Genomic DNA, 23,194 nt, shown 5'->3' with positions numbered 1-23,194 from the left:
CATTTGCGTCGTCACGCACAGCCCCTCTGGAGGACTTCAGGAATGCTTCTGGTTCACTGTGTCTGAATGCAGCTTTTACTAGTTTCACACCGATGCAGTTGCCATTTTTTTGTCCAGTGCTAAAATTGTCTAAAGAGCAAATGTACTGAGCATCTATGGGTGTGGTCAGGCAGATTGTTGGGACACTGCTATATTGTGACAGTGGAAAGCAATTACACAAATAGCTGTCATATCTACCATTATAGATTGATTCTATAACATGACAGTGAATCCAAACATGCAGCCGAAGTGAAAAAGATCCATCTCCAGTGACGGGAAGACAAAGCAGTGAAAGGTCTGGAGCCCAAAAAGATCACATTAACAAATAACTAGACACTGAGAAACTCTAAATCTCTGGTTTACCTTCTTTTCTTGGCTGTTTGACTTTAAACTACATTTATGTTGTCTTTTCATTAAACTGCTTTAAGAAGTGTAAAAGATTGAATGAGCTGGAAATCCTGTTGGTCCTACAACAATGAGTTAAAGAACAAGAAACTGACCTTTATTTGCATCAAACTGTCAGATATGATAACTGCAACTTATTCTTCTTCCATTAAATAACATGACGTGCAGAGACCTAATATATTTAGCTGAACAGAATGAAAGAAGGCAGATATAATTAACATTTAGCATCTGGCCTCACTTCAACCTCAAGAAGAACAATGAGCATCTCCTCCTTTCCTTCACCTCTTCTTCCCTTTCATTTCTCTTCCTTTTGCCCTGCACCCTAATACCTCTCTCCCCGAGTCCCTGAACAACGCCTGGAGCTTTTAAGCCCTTTCCCCATAAATACCATGCCCCCTTGAGTTTGTGTGACGCTAAAACCCTTCCCCCCCGTTCCTCCTTTGCTGCTGTCTGCCTTTCTCTCTCAGGTCATTTTTCAAAGACTCTGGTCCCTTCGGTTTGTAAAAAACACAGATAAAAGGAGAAGCCGAGAAAGAGGAAGAAAGAGAGGCTGACTGTGTGTGTTGGTCGTTCCCAGTTCGTTCCTGGAGTACGATCGTTATTTTGGCTTAGCGATTAAGTCCTAGTTTGACTGCTAATGATCCCCAGGTTCGACTGCTGCGCCTCAAAGCTCAGTTCACTTTGACACATTATTAGAGAGAGTCAGACTATAAACTATTTGCTAACGTATTCAGAGAAAGGCTGGCTCGACTTACAGGGGGCCTAATCTTTATTACTTTGAACATCTGATTTTGGCTCTGGTATATTTTTGTTCTGCTCAGCCTTCTGTTACAGACAACATCATGAAACTATATCCAACATCTGTCTTTGTTGTCTTCAACAAGTCAGAGTTCACAGAAGTTTTCACAAAGTCATTTTCAAGCACTGTCAAAGTGCATCATCATTGTTTTTGCAAGTGTCTTGCAGTTTTCTGAAGTTGCTATTAGTCAAACATTTTCTCAGCAGAGAAGAAAACACAGGATCTCTTACATTTAGGGTCCTATTTGTTGTGCGCTGTCATTTAAATGTCTGCTCTGTTACAGCACATGCACTACTTGAGATGTTTTTATTGATTGTTGAAGTAAACAGTGTGTTAAGAACTTCAGCATTGTCTTCTTCTTAAACTACACAACAATGTTTCTGGTAACTTGAAAAGTATATCAAGTTGTATTCTTATTTCTGTTTTGTTCACCACCAGCTCCTGAAGGACTTGTAGGTGTTCAGCAGCTAAATGCTTCACTGTTCACCAGCTAGTAAGCATGTGATCTGTGTCTTTGATTGTTTGGGCCGAACAAGTAAAGTGCTGTTGGTTTATCAGTCTTTTTGATAAATTCCAAAACTAAAAACTAAACTTTAAAGCTGAGGGGAGGTGCAGTGTTGAATGATAATTTTGACATTATTTTATCTAGACAGCGGGTGATACCCTTTCCTTTACTCAGTAATTTGATCGACTGGTTGTTAGATGAATGCACTGGTTGGTTTTTGGTTGTCTCTTCAAACTTTCTGGCTGTTTTTCTTGTTGAAATTTTAGAGGCAAAGAGTGACAGCTCAGCGAGTTCTGCACCCAACCAATCAGATGCAGGGTTTGTGTTGATATCTGATGGAAGCAGTAAGATGTCAATAATTCATTCTACAGCCTTGTTAAAATGACATCTGCCTCGGATAAATGTCCCTTGTGCTTTTCCAAATTGCATTAAATGAGTGAGATAAACACTGTGGCCTGGCAGCAGCAGGGTCCATCAACAGCTTTCTTTTTTTACTACTTTCACTCTTGCTTTCTTTATAGCAGCTTTTATTCATCCATTATAACTGGACTGTGTCCAGAGTATGTAGTTATGTGTGTTTAATGTTTCTGTCCATCCAGCTTCAAAATGACTCTCAGAGGCATCCAGGTCGATCCATTATAGGATCAAATGGATGAATAAAAATCACATTAAAATTAGATGTTAGATTTGCTCGCAGCTCGTAGAGCAATCGTTCGTGATCGGGAGCTGTTCACTATCAGTTTCATCAAGCACAACTTTCACAACATGATATCAAATGATGATAAAAAGTTCCATTAACCAGCTTTGTGCACAGTTAAAGTCAGAGAGATACTGTGTTTACATTTTGTGGGGAAGTCGCCCACTGCAGATGTTGTCTCAATTTTCATTTTCCGAGACTTATCAACAACTCAATGTCAACATTTTTCCTGGGAGCCAAACAAAGCTGTGGCTGACAGTGTTTCAACAGATGGTGCATTATTCTGCTCGCTGGCGAATGCCTTAGCAAATTTTCATGCCACCATCTGCAGATAACTGCTGGCGCTGGTAAAGTTTGCAGGACAAACTTGTAGTTATACCTTTATTTATACAGGGAAGGTTGGGTGCGCACACAGTGCAGTGCATGCTGATATAGAGCAGGTAGAAGGAAAAAGAAATTGAATAATGTGACAGGAACAGACACAAAGAGGATAATAGGCAGAAAGAAGGCTTGGTCAATGCCAAAAACTGGAATCCTCTAGTCAGTGTTGTAAATTTTGTTATTTTGTTGATGTGTTCAGTTACACGAAGCATCTAATGCACTTCTGTCCATCCTGGGAGAGGGATCCCCCCTTAATAAGTGTTTTTCCTGAGTCTTGTTGAGGGTTATGAACAGAAAATGTTGCACCTTGTTAGGCCCTATGAGACCAATTGTGATTTGTGAATATGGGCTACACAAATAAAATTTAAATGATTGATCTCCCACAAAACTGTTTCTGTTGCAGTTCTTAGAGCCAGATGTCAGAATATTAAAGCCTTTCAAGTTAATAAGAGTGTACTGTCTTGCATTAAATTATTATTTTATTTACTGTACAAAGTAGTATACTTCTGTGAAAGGACATGTACAAGAAGCACTAAAAGCAATTTTTTTATTAAGTTGCAAAGAATTCTAAGGTGCTGCTGATCTTTTCTCCATGAGGGGAAGAGCACTGAGATTAATAATGATCATGACATTTTTAATAAATCCAAGTTAGAAAGTGCTTCACAAGGCAGAAGAATAGAACAGAGGAGTTATACAATCCTCAGTTTTTCTAAACAATAGTATCACTCCAAGTAAGATCAGGAAAGGTTCTCTGATAAAAGTCTGAGGATGTTAAGGTACAAAAGTGCGAGGGATTCTAAAAGGGCAAATATATAATTGGGAGAGAGGCCATGAAGAGCCTTCAAAGTGATCCAGATCTAATGTTGTAATCAGGGAGAATTTAAAATCAAGTTAAAACACATTGAGAGCCAGTATAAAGAGACTAAAACCAGAGGGATGTGATCCAGTCTCTTGGTTGTATATTTCATGATTGGTGCAGAATGACATCTATGGCTTGTTATTCCTGAGAAGCAAATGACTCAACAGGGGAGACCTTGTGATTTGCTGTACTCACTGTTGAGGTCATCAACATAGCAATATTTCTGAGGTATAGGTAATTAAAGTCTGGAAATAATTGTCTAAATGTAAGTTTTCTTTGGTTCTACAAAGATGTTCTTCAGCAAGACGACCAAGTCTCATCTGATCCCTGGTGTCATTGCTTGTGTGTGTGGATGGAGTGAATGATCTTGTCGTTACTACAAGATCTTTACCCAACTCTGTGGTAATATGATCATGTCAACAAACCAAACAGACAGTTGGTGCATGATACAGGTGACTGGATCATTTACTTGTAATTCAATGCTTTTCATCCCACAGACATCCTTTGACCTTTTTCCTGTTTGGTTGTGCCACGCCAATAGTGGCCATCCATCATCATGATGCTGGCTACCATGTTGGTGTCTGAGTGAACTGACTATAGTTAGCAAGCAAACATTAATTCCATCCCTTAAATGTCAGGCTGATAAACTTTCAAGAAAAGTTAAAATACTTGTATGTCTGTTCAATTTGTGTGAAGCTCTTTATATACAGTCTATGGTGTGAAGGGACAAAATTGATTGAGGAACCACGGTATATTTTTATTTACACGGAAAGCTTATCAGTGCCGTAACCATTTGCATATAAATATCTATTAACCCTGTGTTTACTTTGTTCACTGACACAGAGGAAAATGAAAAAACTGCATCAATCAAAGCTCGGCTCCGGGAAAGGAGGCGATACAACACGAGATGTGGGGCTGGAGCGAAACAGGGAAGGTGATTGAGATGAAGATGAGAGAGGAAGAGCAGATACTCTGCAACAAGATGAAATATCTTAAATCAGATTTCTTATACGGAGGCTCTGATTTATTGAAGTCATCTTCCAGACTCCAGCTGCTCGGAGAAGAGACTTGTGAATAAGCTCAGTCCTCTCCTGGCTTGGCAGGTGTGAGTGTTGCTGTGGATGCGATCCTTTATCAGCTAAATGCTAACCAGTGGTTTGGTTTCTCTGCTCCTGGCTGTGGCCCAGACTCTCCTCACTGCCAGTTCTGAAATAAACCAGGAGCTCACTCTATCTTTTATTCATTGATTTTACAATCATCTCCTGCTTTTTACTGCCAAAAAAACTCACTTCAAACACTTCCTGCTGTTTCAAAGGGGTTATTCCCACTTTCACTTCTTATTGTTGGAGATATTGCGTTTTTATCTGAGAAAACAAAGTGTATCCTGTTGAAGTCCCACTTAGTTTTACAGCATCTGAACAACAGAGATTCAAACACTCACCAACGCCGCAACAATTTTAGCGAGTTTGGAGTCTAAGAAAAAAAATCAATACAACCTTGAATGTAATCCTCTGCACAGAAAGCACGTTTGTGTGTGTGAGAGCACAGAATCCTTTTATGAGCAGCATACAGCTCTATGAAATTATTATAGGCTATTTATTACAGAAGATAACAACAAAATGATAGTTAAAGAAAAATAAAAAGGCTCTAAAGGCAAGAATAAACATATAAAAATAAAGAATGACAACATTTCTTAAAGAAACATTTGTGATTATTATTTACAGAAATATATTTTCTGGATTAACAGCAATATGAGCTCGCAGCCACGCCTGATCTCAGCCTGGTATTTTCTGTTCTTCCTGTAGTCCACAGTGATCCAGTCTATATGAGAACACAGACAACTCTGCCGGAAAATCACAGAGCTCACCCTTATGATCAGGTTTGTCATCATGAACAAACAGCTTCCCCACAGGGAGGGAAAATAGTAAAATTGCTGTGAGAGCACACACTGGGATTTTGTGGAGAGATTTTTCAAGTTGAGAGCTGCTGCAACAAAAGAAGACTACACATCTCCTTGGGGTATAAAACAAATTCAGTGGGTCTACACATGTATTCTCTTTTTTGTTGCCTTTAAAGCACTTGCACATTTTACTTACAGTTCATTGGTAACTAATGCAAAAGAAATAATGACCTTATAGGAGATCAATAACATTTTACATGATTACACTGTTTGGTGAGTACTAACAGGTAATCTCATTGTTTTATATACATTTAGCTAAACTTAATTTTTCTCTAATACCTGTTTGACACCAAAATTAGTTTTTTTTATTTTTAAAAGTTGGATAAACCTGCTGGGGGGGGTTTGCTTTTCAGTTTTTTTTTCCCAAGCTCAAGAACTGTCAAAAACCACATTATCCGCAATGTGAATGGATAAAATCAGTATTCACTTCCAGGTCAAATGCGGGGGCTCCAAAGTAGTAACAATTTGAATAAAGTGTATAAAGTTCCATTTTGCTACATTTGGTTTCCAAACGTTACGCCTGGGCCACACCAGCTGTGGAATGGCTTGCCTTTAATTTCTGTGCACGTTAACAGATTAGAGCTGCCACACTGGCTGCGGTTCAACCACTGTCCAGCCAGAGCTGCTCTTCTAGAGATTCAAGGTCTTGCTGATTTTTTTTCCAGATTCTGTGCATGGTTAACAGTAGACACAGAAAGTTATCTTTCACCACAGTTTCAATGTTTATCTTTCGATTTGTCACAAATATAAATGTTTGCAACACTTCCTGTACACACACTGATGAGTGACTGACTGATGGAAACAAATGTACAGTGACATTGTAGTGAAGATTATATTATTTACGGCCATTTTCAAGGCAAACCCTACATAAAAACATTTTGCATCTGTAGCAAGCTCGTGCCACCGCGGGTTCCTCGTCACAGATGCTGCAAGTCAGTAGTCGGTTAACTTCTTTTATTGCTTTTGCACACACATATACACATGCATATCTCAATGTTCTTTAGCTGGGCTTTTGCGGGTTGCCTCCAGCTTCTCCTCGTGTGTGGCCTCGTGTCCCAGCACGCTACTGCTGATAAAAGGGGGGAGAGAGTCATTAGCCAACGCAGTACACCTGTACACAATCAGACTCTCTCCCTCTCTCCCTCAGACTCTAACCTATCCCTGAGCCACCTGCCCACTCTCTCCCTCCTGCCACCGACACTAACCACCCCCCACTACCACAGCATCTTTTCAAAATGTTACACTTGTTGTGAACATAGTCTGTACATAGTAGTATATACCCAACTGTTCAGATACTACCTTTCCATGTGTCAGTGTCTGTTCATGAGATCAGTTGCATAAATAAAACTGCCCTAAAAGGTTAACTGTTCCGCTCCACATGTGGACGAGTTTCATTCACAAAAATGTCTCCTTGAAGAGTTATGAGAAGAATTTCAGTTTGTGGATCTTCAGGTTTTGGAAAAGCAGTTAAAAAAAACAAATGTAGCAGCAACTAACAACTGCAGCAGTGGTGGTGGAGCTGAAACTAGCTTGACGTGTGGTTGTCGGTCAGTGAGGCAGGGACGTCAATTTGTGGTGAAAAGTGGTGCAGATTAAAAAATGCTCCTCAACAAATGGGATTATAGGCCACGTAATCAGGGATTGGTATTAGGTCAGTTTATGTAATTACAGCAGGAAAACATTATGTAACTGTGCATCCAAAGGGTGTAGCCTATAAGCCACTACAGAATCAACAATCCAAAAATACTCTGCATGGAAAACACAACAACGATGACAGCACAAGTAACACTCATACATATGGATCAAACCCACAGCTGCGACACCATGTCAGTCAAACAGCACATCTGCTGTAGAAAGCTCCAGCACCTGTCAGTCAGACCGGTGATAACAACATCCCACATCACTGCTCTGAAGTATGACAACTGAAGTAATAATGTTAACTATGTTAGTTCAGATACAAACAACCGTAGCTTTACATGTTCAGTGAAATTGCCTTGTTTGGGTTGTTTCACTCTTTTTGAGCGTGGTCTTTCAGGACTTATTGATTTCACATTCAGATTTTGTTCTCACTCAAAACCTGCGCTCACACTCACATATAATATCCCCTGCTTGGGCTTAGATTGTCTGCACTCCAGCTTCAGCTCTTCTCCTCGTTCTCCTGCTGGGTCCCCAACCAATAGAAAGTCAGGTGTAGTGATGACAAATGAAATTCCCCCATCCTCGTTTTGCATATGTTTGTGATCTGCTGGACTCCTGCTCCATGAAGGTGTCACGGTTTGTCTTCATGCACTTCAAAGCCAGAGTGTTGCTGTGGAGGGTGGGATATGAATCCAGGGAATGTAACCGCCCATGTGGGACTCTTAAAAATATAATGCTAATACACACAAGGGCGGGAAAATTTCACTTGTCAACACTGCACCTGGCATTCTATTGGTTTAAAAATTTGACAGACTTGTTGCACAAGAACAGCACAAGCACAGAAGAAGAAAAACGAATGTCACATGTGCACTGAAGTAGCATTGGTGTGAGGAGAAGAGCTGAACCTGAGCAGGAGATCTAAACGCAGGAAGTTTGCTTGTTTACTCTCGGCACTCCAGCTTCCTCCTCCCACACTTTCCAAAGACATACGCTGAGGTGAGGTCAACAGGATAATCTATATCGACCGAAGGTGTGAATGTCAGTGTGGCTGGTTGTCTCTGTATATGGGCCCTTGTGATGAGCTGGTGACCTGTACAGGTAGTACACCCCACCTCTCGCTCAATGTCAGCTGACTGGCCCCAGCCTCCCCCCGCCACCCTCAAAGGGTAAGGTAAAGGTAATGGATGGATGGATGGATGAATCTGTTCAGGTCTTTGTTCTGTGTTGTGTATCAGTTTACGTTGTATAGTTGAGGGCCAGCGGCGGACACTGTCATGCGTTGAGAAAGCTCCTGTCTCATTATTAATATGGATATGTTCACCAGAGGGAAGACGGTGCACTGGGATCACAAATCATGCTACATGTGAAAAAATAATTTCAGAAGCAGCTGAGTGCACGACAACCTGGAAGTCCTGACAAACGACAGCACCAGAGGCTCAGTCCGTAAACGTCTGCTATTTACAAGTAAACAAAAGAAAAGCTGGGGGTGAGAAATACAGAGCTGAGAGGAATCACATTTCATTTGACTTGCAGCCAGGACACTGTCTGTGAGCACCACGGCTCAGTCGGGTAATCAACTCTGACTCCCTCCCCTGCAAACTCATAGGTGAGAAGTGGATTGTGTGTACACACAAAGACTCTTAATGATGAAGTATATGAAATCCATTATGGATGTTCTCGTTTCCTGCCTCCTGCCCTGGAGAAAGAGCCGTCATTGTGTTGTTGGTGCACTGGGACGAGTGCTCGGGTGGCTGGGTCGGGTGTGATTTTAATCAAGTGTATTTTTATCTGTGTGTGTGTGTGTGTGTGTTATTAATATGCATGGCAGAGGCAATCGGAGAAAGGGAGGGAAGAAATGAGCTGGGAGAAAATGAATGAATCAAATTAGAGAGGCTGGGGATGGGCTATGAAACTGTGATTCAATGGTGCATGATATGTGTGCACGATGAATGCTTTATGGGTTTATGTGAAATAAACAAATATTAAAGAGATGAAGAGGTGTGTGTGTGTGTGTGTGTGTGTGTGAGAGAGAGAGATTGTCTGCAAAGTCACAGTGTTTCTTTCCAGCAGGTGGACTAGCTGTCAATAAGCATATGAATATTTATATTGATTCAAGGCAATTTTCCTGCACAAACCAATATCTATGGTAAAAATCCAGCTGTTTTTGTCTCGGTTATAAAATAGTAATGTTGGTTTTTTTGGAAGTATTTATGTCCTTTCTTACAAATACAGAAACCAGAAGAACAGTATTAACTCTCAAGTCTGTGTCAAGAACACTGCTGGAGTCGGACATGCTATCTTATCTTTGCATAAGAGCTTGAAGCTAGAGGAACAGCTCATGACAGTTCCCTGAACATGCCAATACATCTTGAGCTCCCCCTGTTGGCTGTCTGCAGTATAGGTCATAAACCCAGCCTCCTCCATGTTAGTGGAGGGAACACGGATGAGTAAAAATTCCAAGTACATGTCAAATAGATTTTTTCAATGATGGTTTCTGTCGTTTTAGCTCAATGTTGTCCCGTTGATCTATGTTTATGTTTCATAGTGTTCATAATTTTGCTACGTTTGTTTTTTAATGATCATTAGTTATGTAATACTATGTTCTTTATGTACAGTCTATTGTACAAAGCAACAGAAAACACTGACTAATTTAACATCTACATATACAGAGCTGTAAAAAGGACAATTTACAGTTCACGGTGGAGCTACTTCTTGACAGACGACCGCCTGCTGTGTGCAGCTTCCTGAAGTTTTTTCAGTTAAGGTACCATTCAGCCTGTATATTGACCAAAACTCTGCTTAGCAACTCACAAGTCAAGTATTAAGTGGATGATAAACAGTTTGTGAAGAAATTGTCAAAATGAAACTGAAAAATGTCTGCTGACGTGTGACATAGACGGTACATTGTATTTATTAACTTTAGTGCTGTCGGTAAATATGATTGCGTTCTTGTTTATAAAGACAGATGTTTCTAATATTTATTTATTCATCTTTATATCAGTGAGTGCAGGCCAAATGTTAGAAACACTATCTCCCTATTACCCAGTACAATTGAGCAGCACCGCAAACTGCAAACTCCAGCACGACTATAATGTGGAATCAACATCCCTTTAAAACAGTTTGAACAGTTTCAAACTGAACATTATAACCTTCATGAAGGTAGGATTCAGTTGAAGGCTGTTACATCAGAGTACATTAGTTTCTGCTAGTTGTACCTAATGAGCCTGTAACTCTATATCCTGCAGTTCACAGCACATGTGTGGGTCAGCAGGTTTCTGTAATGCAGGCTACAGATCACAGAGTGTGTGAGCAGCTACTGTAGACTACACACTGAGCAGTTTATTCACTCCGAACAACAAATACCACCAGACGTAAGGATGAGGTGACTGGATCCATAACGGCAGATCCAAGGTATGGCTTTCCCGACACATTCCTGCCATGTGTAATGACGATGTGTCAATGTTATTTACATTTGTGAGGGGTTAATTGTACATCAAACACGGAGCCTAATTACTGTGCAATATAGTAATTATATAAAATATTTCACATCAGGAGCCAGTTGGTGTAGCTCTAACCCAAGTGTGTTTTATTAATTTTCTGAAGTCACTTAATTAAATAGGCTGCACCGCACAAACTAATACTTGATTAGTTCAAATATTCAACCCACTGCCGGCTCAACAGTTTTGGCAAGTTCAAGTCCTGGTAAATAACTTTGTGAGTCTTGAAATATAAAAATGACATTTGACTCAGTGAGTAAATTACATCATAAATTAAATTAAATCACCAGGAATAGATATTTTTCTGTCATTCTAGAATGTTTGAATGATACAGATTCTGAAACACATATCACCTACATTTTCCACATGTATGTCGAGTTAGATAAAAATCATATAGACCTTTTGAGCAGGAGCCTATTCTATAGATGATTTTGATTAGATTGTTGGTTTCTAACCGATTTACATCAGTTAAGTCTTGATCTTTATACTAGTGAACACTTTAAGTATTAGTTTCACAACCTGAATAATCAGATCACTTTAAAACAAGGTTTCATGAATAGTTTGTCGAACCCAGGAAACACTGCTCGATCTCCATATTAACACAAAGCCATGAGACTATTATAGTTCCTGTCATCTCACTGTTGGAAAGAAAGCCAATAACAAAATGTTAAACCATAATTATATAGTTTAAAGCCTCTTTTAGTCTTGCACACACATAATAGACAGTAATCACTGAAACAGTCAATATGTACACTCCTCAACAATGAAGAGGAATTAACAAGCCTCCACTATCACTACTACATTATTGATAATAACCCTATCACAGAAAGCACAGCTATATGTTATCTAATAAAAGTGTCCACCAAACTGAATGGAAGAAAGTGAGATTTCAGGTTTGAATATTTCTGAGATAGTCAGAGTGTCAAGGTTAAGCAGACACATTCTGGACTTTGCAGCCCTTCACAAGCCACGAAGGCAGAATGTGTCAATTCTTTTTTAATAAAACAGCTTCAGTGAAAATTAGTTTCCGTTTAACATAAATGTGTCTCAGTCACTGTGACACACAAGTGGGCAGAAAGGGAGCAGAGAGCAGAGCAGAGGTTTGTAGTCAAGCTGCCAGTACAGGAAAAAAAGAAAAAGCAGAGCAATAAGCAGAGACAAGTAACACCTCCTTCACATTCAGACAGCCGTCAACCTCCCTGTCACCTCCCTCTCTCCTCCATCCTTATCCTCCCACCGACCCCAGCTATCAGCAAAGTTCATCTCCTTTTTGCTTCACATCGCTGACATTACACCCACCCCCGCACCAGCCCACCCATCCCCCACCCCTGCTTCTCCCACTACACTATGTAATTATGATAATTGCTCATAGGGGTTTGAGGAAATTGAATTGGTTATTTCGCTCTGGTTCCTTAATCCCACCAGTTCCTCTCTGTGCCACCTCCCCATCGCCCCACAATTCTCTGCAGGCGCGGAGTCTGCTGCTTGGACACTTGATCAAATATACCTTTAATGTTTGCATGTGTATGTCTTTGGACCATTACTAATTGAAAAGCATATACATCTCTTAACCATTTCCCCAAATCCAGCAAACTGTCTGTGTAACATGTTAACACAATGAAAGCATAATCAAAAAGTCCAATTCATTTCCAACATCCCCTCAAAGAAATGAATTGTGACACAAATTCCTAAAGTTTCTGAGACGTTTCAAAACTCTTAAAGAACTTTCTTACATTTCAGCACAACAGTGAATATTACACACTACTACTCAATCCTAGAGGCCATCACACCACATCAGAACTAATAAATGAACACTAGAACCAGTATGGCACCATTCGAGAGAGGTGTGCCTAAGTCACACTTCAGCACAGAGCATTAGCCACAGTACCTGCTCCCTAAAATAGTGGCTGTGACTGCTGCGGAGCCTTTCGAGGCCGGGGAAGTTCAATTATTCAAAAAAGGTCTGACAAAACTCTTGCCTGGCTGACAGCCTGCTGCAGCTGAATCAAACAGCTCTGCCATGCTGCCGTCAGCTGAAAAACCCTCAATCCCCATAGTCAGCTTTTCAGGAATGAAGACCGGGGGAGCGCTGCTTAATTTTACTGATTGCGTCTTATGCAACTTACTCTGAATGGGTTCCTTTAGTGTGAGACCCCTAACTGACGGTCCCAGTCATGGACTTATTGGGGAACACTCGTAGATTAATTCTTTACACATTAATAAAGAGGCATTGTTTTACAGTTTTATTACAAATGTCAACTTATTTAAGTAGCTCTGTAGGTTAAAAAAACATCCGCACCAAAGTATTGCTGAGATGATGTTAGTAATATTCCCTCTGTAACGTAGTTACACTAACTCTTAGTTTGTTTTTGTTTTTATGTTTGGTTCCATGTCTCATCACTAACTCGCCAGATTGTCTAGTGTGTTCTTGCCTGCCTGTTCCTGACCTGACTGCTACCCCGTTTGGATTTTGGATTCCCTTCTTCCCTTCGGATTTGTTTGCTGTACAGACTGATATCCTGGTTTTGACCTCTGCCTGTCTTTTCTCTGCTCTGTCGGTGAATGAACCACGTTGCCCACACTAATAACAGATAGACTGTCTGTTGGCGTGCTTTTGGGTTCTCCCTTGCCAGCACCGGTGAGCGTGACACCCTCATTGCGCAGAAAGAATCTATACATGTGCACAACTCTGGCAAAGACAATAGGTCAAAACTAAACCTGTAGTGTGAACGGTTAAATAACACACTATGGAATATGTAATCATACGATTAGACAAATTTAATAACTTAAAAATTGTAAAACAATGCTCTTTGAAAATCATTTTTAAATTTTATTTAACTCAGCTGTATTTATTCTGAATTCTCCCTTTTTCTGAAGTCTGCTGTTATTTCTTAGCACCTTTATTCACAGAGACTGTTTTAATTCACCACAAAGTGTTTGTCTGTCTGTTACAACAAACCCAGGTTCAGGCGTGTGTTTGGCCGTCTGCTCATTCAGACCAAAGAAACAGAAATTAAAGTGACAATACTAACATGCTAGTCTGTGGCTTTATTTCAGCCACTCGGGTCATCCAACTGCTTATATTTCATTTCTCATGCTTTATCTTTTTAGTATTGTTGGCCTGCTCTCCAGTCTCAGACAGTCTTGGTTGTGTTAATGCTGCCAGGAGAACCAAGTTGTGATGAAACAAAACTACAAATGCTTTAATCAGAATGGAACACAGTAGAGCGTATCGCTCTGCTAAGGCCCAACCCCGATGAAACCACATTTCAATTCACGAGATCCAGATTTTTATACGAATCTGCAGCAAATTGAACACACTCATAAAAACCATAACTAATTATTTTCCATCAGGATCCAAATCATTTTCTGAGACAAAAACAAAAATTAGGCCAGGTCTGTGCTTAAATTTAATGGGTTCTCTCCTGACCCGTAATCTATCAAGTAATTTTCATAAACTTGCATAGGATCAAACAAACCAACAAACAAATGGACAGCGCTGCAAACAAACTTCCTTGGTGGAGGTTGTTAATGAAATAAATCAATTGTGAGCTGCAATCTGCATTATTGAGCATCAGGAGTCTACTTTTTCTTAATCAACAGCCAAAGTGCAATCTATCTGTTCAACCTTGATTTTCCCTAAATCAGAGAAATCCCTCCACTGTACTGAGAGCCAAAACCTCTCAATGAGGCCTCATTCCACACATCACCGCAAAAAACTATTATAAGGAAACCTACATTTTTTAGGGAATATTTTTTTCTTTTTTGAACAAAACAGTAAAATTTAAAGATGATACAAAAACACTGCTTCATTCAGACAACATTATCATGCAGCCTTGACTGAGGGAGCTCCCTGTGACGGCACCACACTGACTCTTGAGGGCAAAACTGCAAAATCACCCTGAGGATCCAAATGGAAGTCGTGTGTGTGTTGAGGGCCAATCATGGCAGGGGGGGGGGGCATTAAATGAGCATTCTGAATTTCACTATTGACTGCTCGGAGGTTACTCAGCCGTATCTTGTCGTCTGCATAATGAACCACCAGCAGACGTAGATCTGACAAACGTGTGGAAACGGAGAACGCTTCTCTTTACTCGTGTATTCATGCTAAATGCCTTTCCACCTGATTTCTCGCTCTAACTCCGCTGCCAGCGAGCGGGAAGAGCGCAGGGAAGCTTGTTAAACATTTGCCACGTACCAATGTTTTTTTCATAAGGGGAGGAAGCAGAGGGGGTTGAATGGTTGTAACACATTTTGCTCATTACTCTGTGGTAGTTTGCGGCCCACTCTTGGAGCAAAACTGCCCGGGCAGCTCCTCTCATGTAATCAACAACCCGGAGTCAAAAAAATAGGCCTGATTTTGTTCCAGCTGGAAATCAGCATTTGTTAATTGGGCAACAGCAGGTCAGAAGTGTTCCACTCTCTGCTCCACAGCAGCTAATAAAATGATGGAATATTGAATGATTCATTCCTTTTTTCTGTGCTTAACTCTACCTCCTAATTCCACATCTGTCTGTCTGTATGTGGAACGCATATCTCAACTTATCAATTTTGAAATTGGCATGTTCATTCTTAAAGGCCCGGGGAAGTGCAGTGCAGTTTGGTGGGATTTAGACGCGAGATAAATTGAATATTAATAAAATGTAAATGAACAGGTGACAGCGCTCTGAAGCAGTCAGTGGGGGGCGGGGCAGTGTGTGACTTAAACACGTTTTTCTCTTTCCTCAGATAAACTACAGTAGTGGTAAGTTACTGGTCAAAATCACCACTAGATGATGATTTTTTTTCTTTCACCTTATCGGACTGACACGCAGACACAGCAAACATGATCTCCCTCATGGCAACAACAATCAAAAATCACTTCGACTTCAAAGTAAAAGTATGTTTTTTTCACTGCTCTAATGCTTTAAAGGTACAGTGTGTAGGGTTTAGTGAAATCTAGTGTTGAAGCTGCATGTTGCAGCTGAACACCCCTCACCTCACCCTCTCCTTCCAAACATAAAAAAGAACCTGTGGCAGCTTCAGTTGTCATCAAAACTCAAAAGGTGTTTAGTTTGTCCAGTCTGGACTAATGTAAAAAACATGGCGGCCTCAACAGAGAAGGTCCCCTCCATGTAAATATAAAGTATTTAAATATAAAGGGTCTTTTCTGGGGTAAAGAAAACTACAATTCATACAATTTAGATGAACTAGTGAAAACATCATGAGGATTATTCTACATTAAATAAACAGATCCTTTTCACATAAATCTTACACACTGGACTTTTAACTGAAATTAATTACATTAATTACCTGTTACATTGCTGTTGATAACATCGACATTGTGATGATTATTGTTATTGTTTCATTGCCCAGCCCTAATTTCAGCCCCCAGAAGCTACGTGTCTTGAGTCTCACCTGTGTTTGTGTATAAATACACCTTTAAAGAAGTTACCTAATTGCACAGCACACACCAGCTTTCAGGAAATGTAGGTGTGCAGTACATATCTCCAACAATTATCTCAACCCTGCTGAGTTAAGAAGCACAGTCAAGGAGAAACTATATTTATGCAGAGTTTGACGTGTACTCTCTGAGCTGCAGTGTAGAGATTAAGGTTATTTTCTTCAGGAACCAACCCACACACAGACCAGGAGAAACCAGACATACCTGGTCTGGCTCGTGGAAGGACTACTTTTGTTTTGGCTTGTCGCTCTGAGTGACCTGCAGACCTGTAGCTCCTGATTGTATTGCTTGAACTTTACTTTCCACCTCTGCTCTAACTAAAGCGTAATGCCCATAATCACATGTTCTAATGATACAGATTTTCAGTGTCTGCAGAATATTTTACTGTATTTATAATGATTGACCAAGGCCTTCAGTTTCACCTTAAGCTGTCCAGTTCCATTGAACATATAACTGGAGCATGCAAGGGAAATAAAATAGGACAAGGACATTGTTTTTTATGTTGTCACAAAGTTATTGCATCATGGCCAGTGTGCAGAGCCATAATTCCTGCTGTGCACATGGCAGCACTGTATTTGGATCCAGGGCTTCTGAAAATCCAAAACCTATCTTATCCTAAATCACAATTACGACAAGAAATATGATCACAAGGGGCCAAGGTAAAATAATATTTTTGCCGCTTGAACGTTCCCTCAATAATTTTTCTCCCAGAAATGATATAAGGGTTTCTAATTTGAAGCTGCCACCCACTATAAGTGCAGTAACTGCGATCAGTCTAAAGCCTGCAGACGGTTGCTGCAGGTTATTACTGCTGTATGACAGCCTATTATCTCTCTATGACAGGCCATTACCTGCACAGAGCAGCTGGGTAATGAAATAGGCAGGAGGACGGAGAGAAGACAGTGTGCTATTAACAAATCAAACAGATGCTCTTTGCACCGAGCCGCCGGAATCGAACACTCACACTCTGTGTCAGAGGAGACTCGGCTTCTGCACGCCGGGCTCACCTCGGTGAGTCAAGTATATTCTTTATCCAAGTGTTGCAGTCAGGGATCTAATGGGGGGGGGGGGGCAATCTGAAGTCTAATTGGAATTAAGGGTGGATTCCTTTAGGCCAAAACAATGTGAAAAATTTACTTTGCTGCTTTTTGATTGACTGGACAGACACTGAGTCATTTCTGATTCTGGTGAAACTGGAATCTCAACGAAGCACCATGGATTTCTGTGCTTCTCATACAGAACAGTATGTTTTATTTAGGAGTTTGTTCCCTGTGAGCATCAATCCAGACAGCGGATTGCTCCGTTCATTTTAATGTTTAACTATGTAGAGCTGAAATGTCCTTAATCGATAAATGGGTTTGTGGAATGGCAAATTACAAGAGAAAATGTTATTGTGATCAGATGACAATTTAAAGCTAGGGTTGGTAAACCTGTAAAACAGGCTATTATTTTGAAAAAATGCAACCGATACATCCCACCACCTCCCATCAGCTCTCTCATCAAAGTTACTTATCCCTTACAGTCCTAAAAAACCTGTATATGTCGCTCCTGGTGACCCAGACTTCTAAAAGTATAGTTTATAGTGATAATGTTTTCTCACACAGCCTAAGAAACCAAATGAAACTCATGAGGGCCCAACAGTCCCCTTAAATGGAATCAAGCAGCACTAAATTGTACACACTCGTTATCAGTTCCCTACATTTAGTTTTCCTCAAGATCCATGAGTTTTTCTCTGGGAAATCAGTAAAAAAAATCAAAAACCGGTATCTCTCAGTATTAGAGAAAGTGACAAAAACAATCCTGGATCTGCCGCTTGATCCGGATTTGCACCACATCACAGCCCCGACCAGGTTTTGTGGTAAAGTATCCAGTAGTTTTTACGTAATCTCACAGGCAACAAACCAACAAACAAACGGATAGGGGTGAAAACATAACCTCCTTGACGGAGGTGATAAGAAAACACATCAAACCTGCTTAATGGTTGGTTTATCTCATAGTTTGCAGAACACATTTCAGATGTAAGTGGACACACACTGCTTTCAAAATGGGGAAGAACACAGCCGTCACAAAATTGCATGTTTCAATGCAAGCAAACAATTTATATTCTACAAAGGGCGATTTGAAACGCTCAGGTATTTCATTTTCAAATGTGCTCGTCATCAAACACCTCTATTAAATATCACCAGTACTTTCATCCATCACTGAATCACTCACCCTTCTGAGTTCTGCTATATTATTCAATGTCAGGTTCTTAGCTGATCTATATCAATATGTTATGCAGCCTGATTTTGTCCCGGCTATATCTGAATGGCAGCAATCAGAGGCAGTCATCTGCAATCAGGGGAGCATTCTCTCTGAGTGTGCATTTGTAAGAGTGAGAGGATTTTTGTGTTGCTTCTGCCGCTGCTACAGAAGTGAAGCTCTTCATTAGCTGGATGTCTAGAGCACATGCAGGGATGGCAGTGCAGCTTCAATATAAACCCCAAATGATCGCTTACAGTGACATGAAAAGAGATACCATGAAATGACATAAACAAACGCTCGGACGTACATGCAGGTATCTGTTTTCTAATATACAGATTCAACCCGGGCACATCATCTAGCCTGTTAAGTCAGATTCAGAAGACAGATCCATAATGTTTTGGTGAGTATTTATACGTCAGAGGACTTCCAGCGTCTAGTATTTGTGTACATGCAAGTTCAGATGCTTTTATATAGAGATCAGTGTGAGAATTTAAACCAGTAAAATGTGAAATAATACAAAAAATAAAAAAAATAAATCTGTAAAACCAGCACTGCTATCCACCACTGACAATCAATCTCACACAAGTACACACACACACACACACACACACACACACACAATCCTGCTTATTAATTCTGTGCTGGCGAGTGGATCGGCTGAAAATTGGACAGCGATGCTGGGGAGATGCACCAGCGCTGACGCGGCCGCCATCCATCCCTATCCCCTCTCCATGTGTCAATCAGTGCTCCTTCCTCTTACTCTTCATCTATTTTGTCTATCGCTCATTTTAACCTCCCCTCAACTCCCCACCAAGCATTCTCCTTACACACGAAGCGTCTGTGAGGTTTTTACCAGACGCACTGGAAAACGCTGGTTTGATATCGGCCTTTCAGGTGAAACGAGCAGCTCTCAAAACAAGGTCTGGAGCCTCCCGGGGGTGTTGAGCAGGGCTCCAGTGGGATCCCATCAGCAGACAAGTAAGTAAGAAGCTGGTGAATTTCAATGTTTGACTTCCTTTGAAATGATCCCATGTGGGGGATGCCTAACAATTCCTGTGCAGCATAACGGTGGGAGCGCAGTGAAAACACAGCCAGTTAACCTCATGGTGCTGATGCTGTGATTAAAGGTGACAAAACAATAAAACACCATAAACACTGTTGTCTCTCTGCATCTAAACCTGAGGGACAAACGCTCACTTAAGAAGGTTTGTGGGGACGTTACTGGGGTTTATCAGTTTTTACATACAGCCTAGGAATTATCTACGTTTCTGCGTGAGACATAATTTCAGGTATTTTTTAATTATTCAGACCACATTGATTGTTGCTTTTCAGTTTGACATTTCACATTGCCTACGTACATCTCTGTCAGACACTTTCTTTCATGTAAACACTTTAAACATCGATACACCATTATATTTAGACAGTTTTTCTCATGAATATTGTTATTTTGTTGATGTGTTCTGTTTCACGTATACATCTATTACACTTCTGTCCTTCCTGGGAGAAGGATCTCTTACGTCTGAGGTTTCTTCCCACTGTTAAAAAGGTTTTCTCACTCTTACTGGGGCTGAAGGGCAGAGGATGTCACACCTTGTTAAGTCCTATATGAGACATATTTGTGGGCTGTGCATATCAAATTTGATTGATTGACATACAAAACATATGATCAGCAAATTTGATTTATCACAATGCTGTTGGATTGAACGTTGCATAGATTCTACCAGATGAGATCAAATAAACCTGGAGGAGCAAAACCCCATCGACCTCTAGTGGTGTGGGGGTGGCTGTTTCTGCCTCTAGAGGTTTGCATGTGTCACATAATTGTTAAATTGAACAATTTGAGTTAATTCACAAAAGTAGTCTACTGGGCTAAACACATAACTTAATAAAAGTACTTTTCATGTAACTTTATAACGTGAACTTGAATAAAGATTATCAGTTCTTCCACAACAACAAAAGTCAAGATTAAGTAGCCTACAAAAGCTCCTGACCTCATTCTAAATCCCACAGCTGTGTGTTCCCATCCCATGGTTTGCAGAACAGCCTAAAACAATGTCATGGAATTCATAAACATCCCTAAAGATGTGAAAAGTGTTAGAATTACAATGAGACATGTTGTGCACCACAGTTAAGGCTGGATGACACCTTGTCTCTCTGCGCAGTAATAACACATGTCCGGTTACCTCTTCAAACAGCTCCAGGCTGTACGTGTTGTCGTCATCCGCGAAGAACACCACCCCGGAGTCCCGCCGGCTCCGGTGCTGCCGGAGCCACGCGAGAGCCACATTCCTCTGTTCGGTGGCGCGTGGCATCCCGGCGCGCTTGAACCTGCGGGGAGTGAACACATGCAGGTGCGTGAACTGCACCCCGCACCGAGCCAGGAAGCGCGCCACCAGCTCCGTGCGCGCCGTGGAGTCCTCCACCACGATCCAGTGGAACCGGGGCACCTGGCGGAAGGCGTGCGCCAGCCGGGTCAGCTCCGCTTTCTGCACCGGACGGGTGTAAGTCGGAGTGATGGCGTAGATGACCGGCAGCGCAGTCTGGTTCTGGGTGACGCCAACCCCCGGCGCGCCGGTCCGGGCCGCCCGCGGCGCCCTGCCGGTCCGACCGGCCGCAGGAGCCCGGATCGTCCTTTTACTGTCGATATCGATCATGATGATGACGATGAGCACCCAGGGCAGCAGGATGAAGAAGCGGCTGAAGAGCACTGATTTCATGGCGAGGCTGAAGTTCCCGTGCGCCCTCTCTCTCACTCACTCCATCACAAACAGATCAGAACCGAGCGACCAACTCCATCAACCGCGTCCTGAAAACCCGCCGATGTTATTCTGCACAACCAAACAACACGGAGCAGCACCCGGACACCATTTCAAACTCTGTGAGGCACAAAACCTTCCGCTGCGTCCCCGTCCCAACGGGACCGTTTCCCCGTAGTCCTCCTCCTCCTCCTCCTCTTCTCTCGGATGGGACTTGAGCTCACTCGTCCTCCGGCTCACTCTCACGCAACCTCACTTAAATCCCCATGTTCCCTCGTCATTTAGCTCGCGAGTGTTTCCCGAGGAGACTTATCCAGCCGGGGCTGCCCTCCGTGCAGCGAGCGGTGAGAACCCGCCGATGTGCGCCGCCCCGCCGAGGAGCATCACTTGGCGAGGAGGACGGAGCGCTGCTCTGACTCCGAGGATAATAAGGGAGGAGGGGAGGAGCAGGTGCAGAGCGGAGGAGGGGAGAGTGGATAGGGGGAGAGAACCTGGGGAGGGAGAAAGAGAGAGAGAGAGAGAGAGAGGCTTTGTTATGTCGTGCGCATCAGTGTCCACCAAGAATAAACCCAGCTGATCGAGAGGCATAGAAACACAAACAGAGACGGAGAGAGCTTGTGCCTCCCATGGGTTTGTCATCAACAAAATGTTAAATTAAAATGTGGAGCAGTTGACGTAAGGACTGTGGGACATAGATAACATCAAGGGGTGTCTGATGGAGTTCTAAGGGCCCCCCCATGGTGGTGGTCCAAGATGAAGATGTTATTTCAGAAACAGAGGTATAGAAAACCTTTTTACTCTCACCACCATTATCCCAAACTAATGACAACAAACGACTCAACTCAAACTATATGTCTTTTTTAAAAGACAGGATACAATGGTAAGAAAAAGATTTGGGTTACTCTGAGTGACTTATTTCAGGTCACAGTTTGAGAGGGTACTTTTAAGAAAATGAAATGGCAAGAGACTTGAAATGCTTGCCAGTGGAAGAGTATGTACATAAATCCATTCACTGAATTAATCAATTGATAGAAAAAAAAACTAAATTTCAATATTTTAACTGACCATTTAATTTGTTTTGGAAAGAAAATAGATTCCAGGCTTCAGCATCCTAAATGTCTCCAGGAGTTGTACATGTGTACATAGGCAAGTGGACTTCTCACTGACGTGTGGATTCTCTTGAAGCGATAATGTGTGAAGCGAAACTGAACAGTTATTAGCACCTTATGTGCTGCATTGGGTTTTGAGTTGACTTTTGGACAGAACAAGCAATTAAAGAGAGTTTTTTTTTCTCTGCACAGTTGCTATCGCTTGCTCGTTGTGGGAACTGTTGGGTTTCTGTACAATTTTGTAAGGCCTTGACCTCACTCTATAAAGTGCCTTGAGATAATTTGGCCCAAATTAAAAATTGAATTGAATTACAGAGACTCATAAGGACACCAAAAGCAGTTAATAGGGTCAAAATTTAAAACTGGGATTGTTTCCACAGGAATTTGAGAAAATGTATAATCCCAGGATCAGACTAATTTAAGACCAATAATACTCAGATGCAATGGATGAAGGGCATTGAGGATGAAATGGGAATTGGGCACAAAAGTTGATTCAATATATCCTGTGTTGTGAGTCACAGTGTGGGAAGGCACCCAACAGCTCGACAAAAAGACGAGCGTATCGGAATTGTTTTGCTATCGCTTGTCTCACTTGACAACTTGCACATGTTTCGTGGCAATGACACCAAGAGCAGAGAGTTCTCTTCTGTGCACAACTGTGAAGATGCCGAAGCAAAAGAGAAATGATTTTGTTGTTGCTGTGAGGTGGAACGGTGATGTCACTCACTTCCTTTCAGATCATCTAAACTGTTAATGTCTGTGTCCGAAATCTCTCACTAATCACTACCTAGTCCACTATATTGTAAATTTGCCAATTTTTAATGCTGTCTGAATTTTTTAAAACCCTCATTGTATCCCACAG

General features: G+C 41.4%; 1 protein-coding gene across 1 annotated transcript in view; it reads right to left on the bottom strand.

The window, feature by feature from the left end:
* Nucleotides 1-21,784, bottom strand: part of b3gat2 (beta-1,3-glucuronyltransferase 2 (glucuronosyltransferase S)) — a 51,636-nt gene extending 29,852 nt beyond the window's left edge. Inside the window, exon 1 of the mRNA XM_020096493.2 lies at nt 20,651-21,784. Within this exon, the coding sequence (XP_019952052.1) occupies nt 20,651-21,184 (534 nt within the window). The 5' untranslated portion in view covers nt 21,185-21,784. The remainder of the gene's footprint in view (nt 1-20,650) is intronic.
* Between the last annotated feature and the right edge of the window lie 1,410 nt (nt 21,785-23,194).

The sequence above is a fragment of the Paralichthys olivaceus genome, chromosome 14, assembly GCF_024713975.1.
Source record: "Paralichthys olivaceus isolate ysfri-2021 chromosome 14, ASM2471397v2, whole genome shotgun sequence".
Classification (NCBI taxonomy): domain Eukaryota; kingdom Metazoa; phylum Chordata; class Actinopteri; order Pleuronectiformes; family Paralichthyidae; genus Paralichthys; species Paralichthys olivaceus.
Note: the sequence above shows the minus strand (reverse complement) of the source record. Positions and strands in the feature narration are given on the sequence as shown.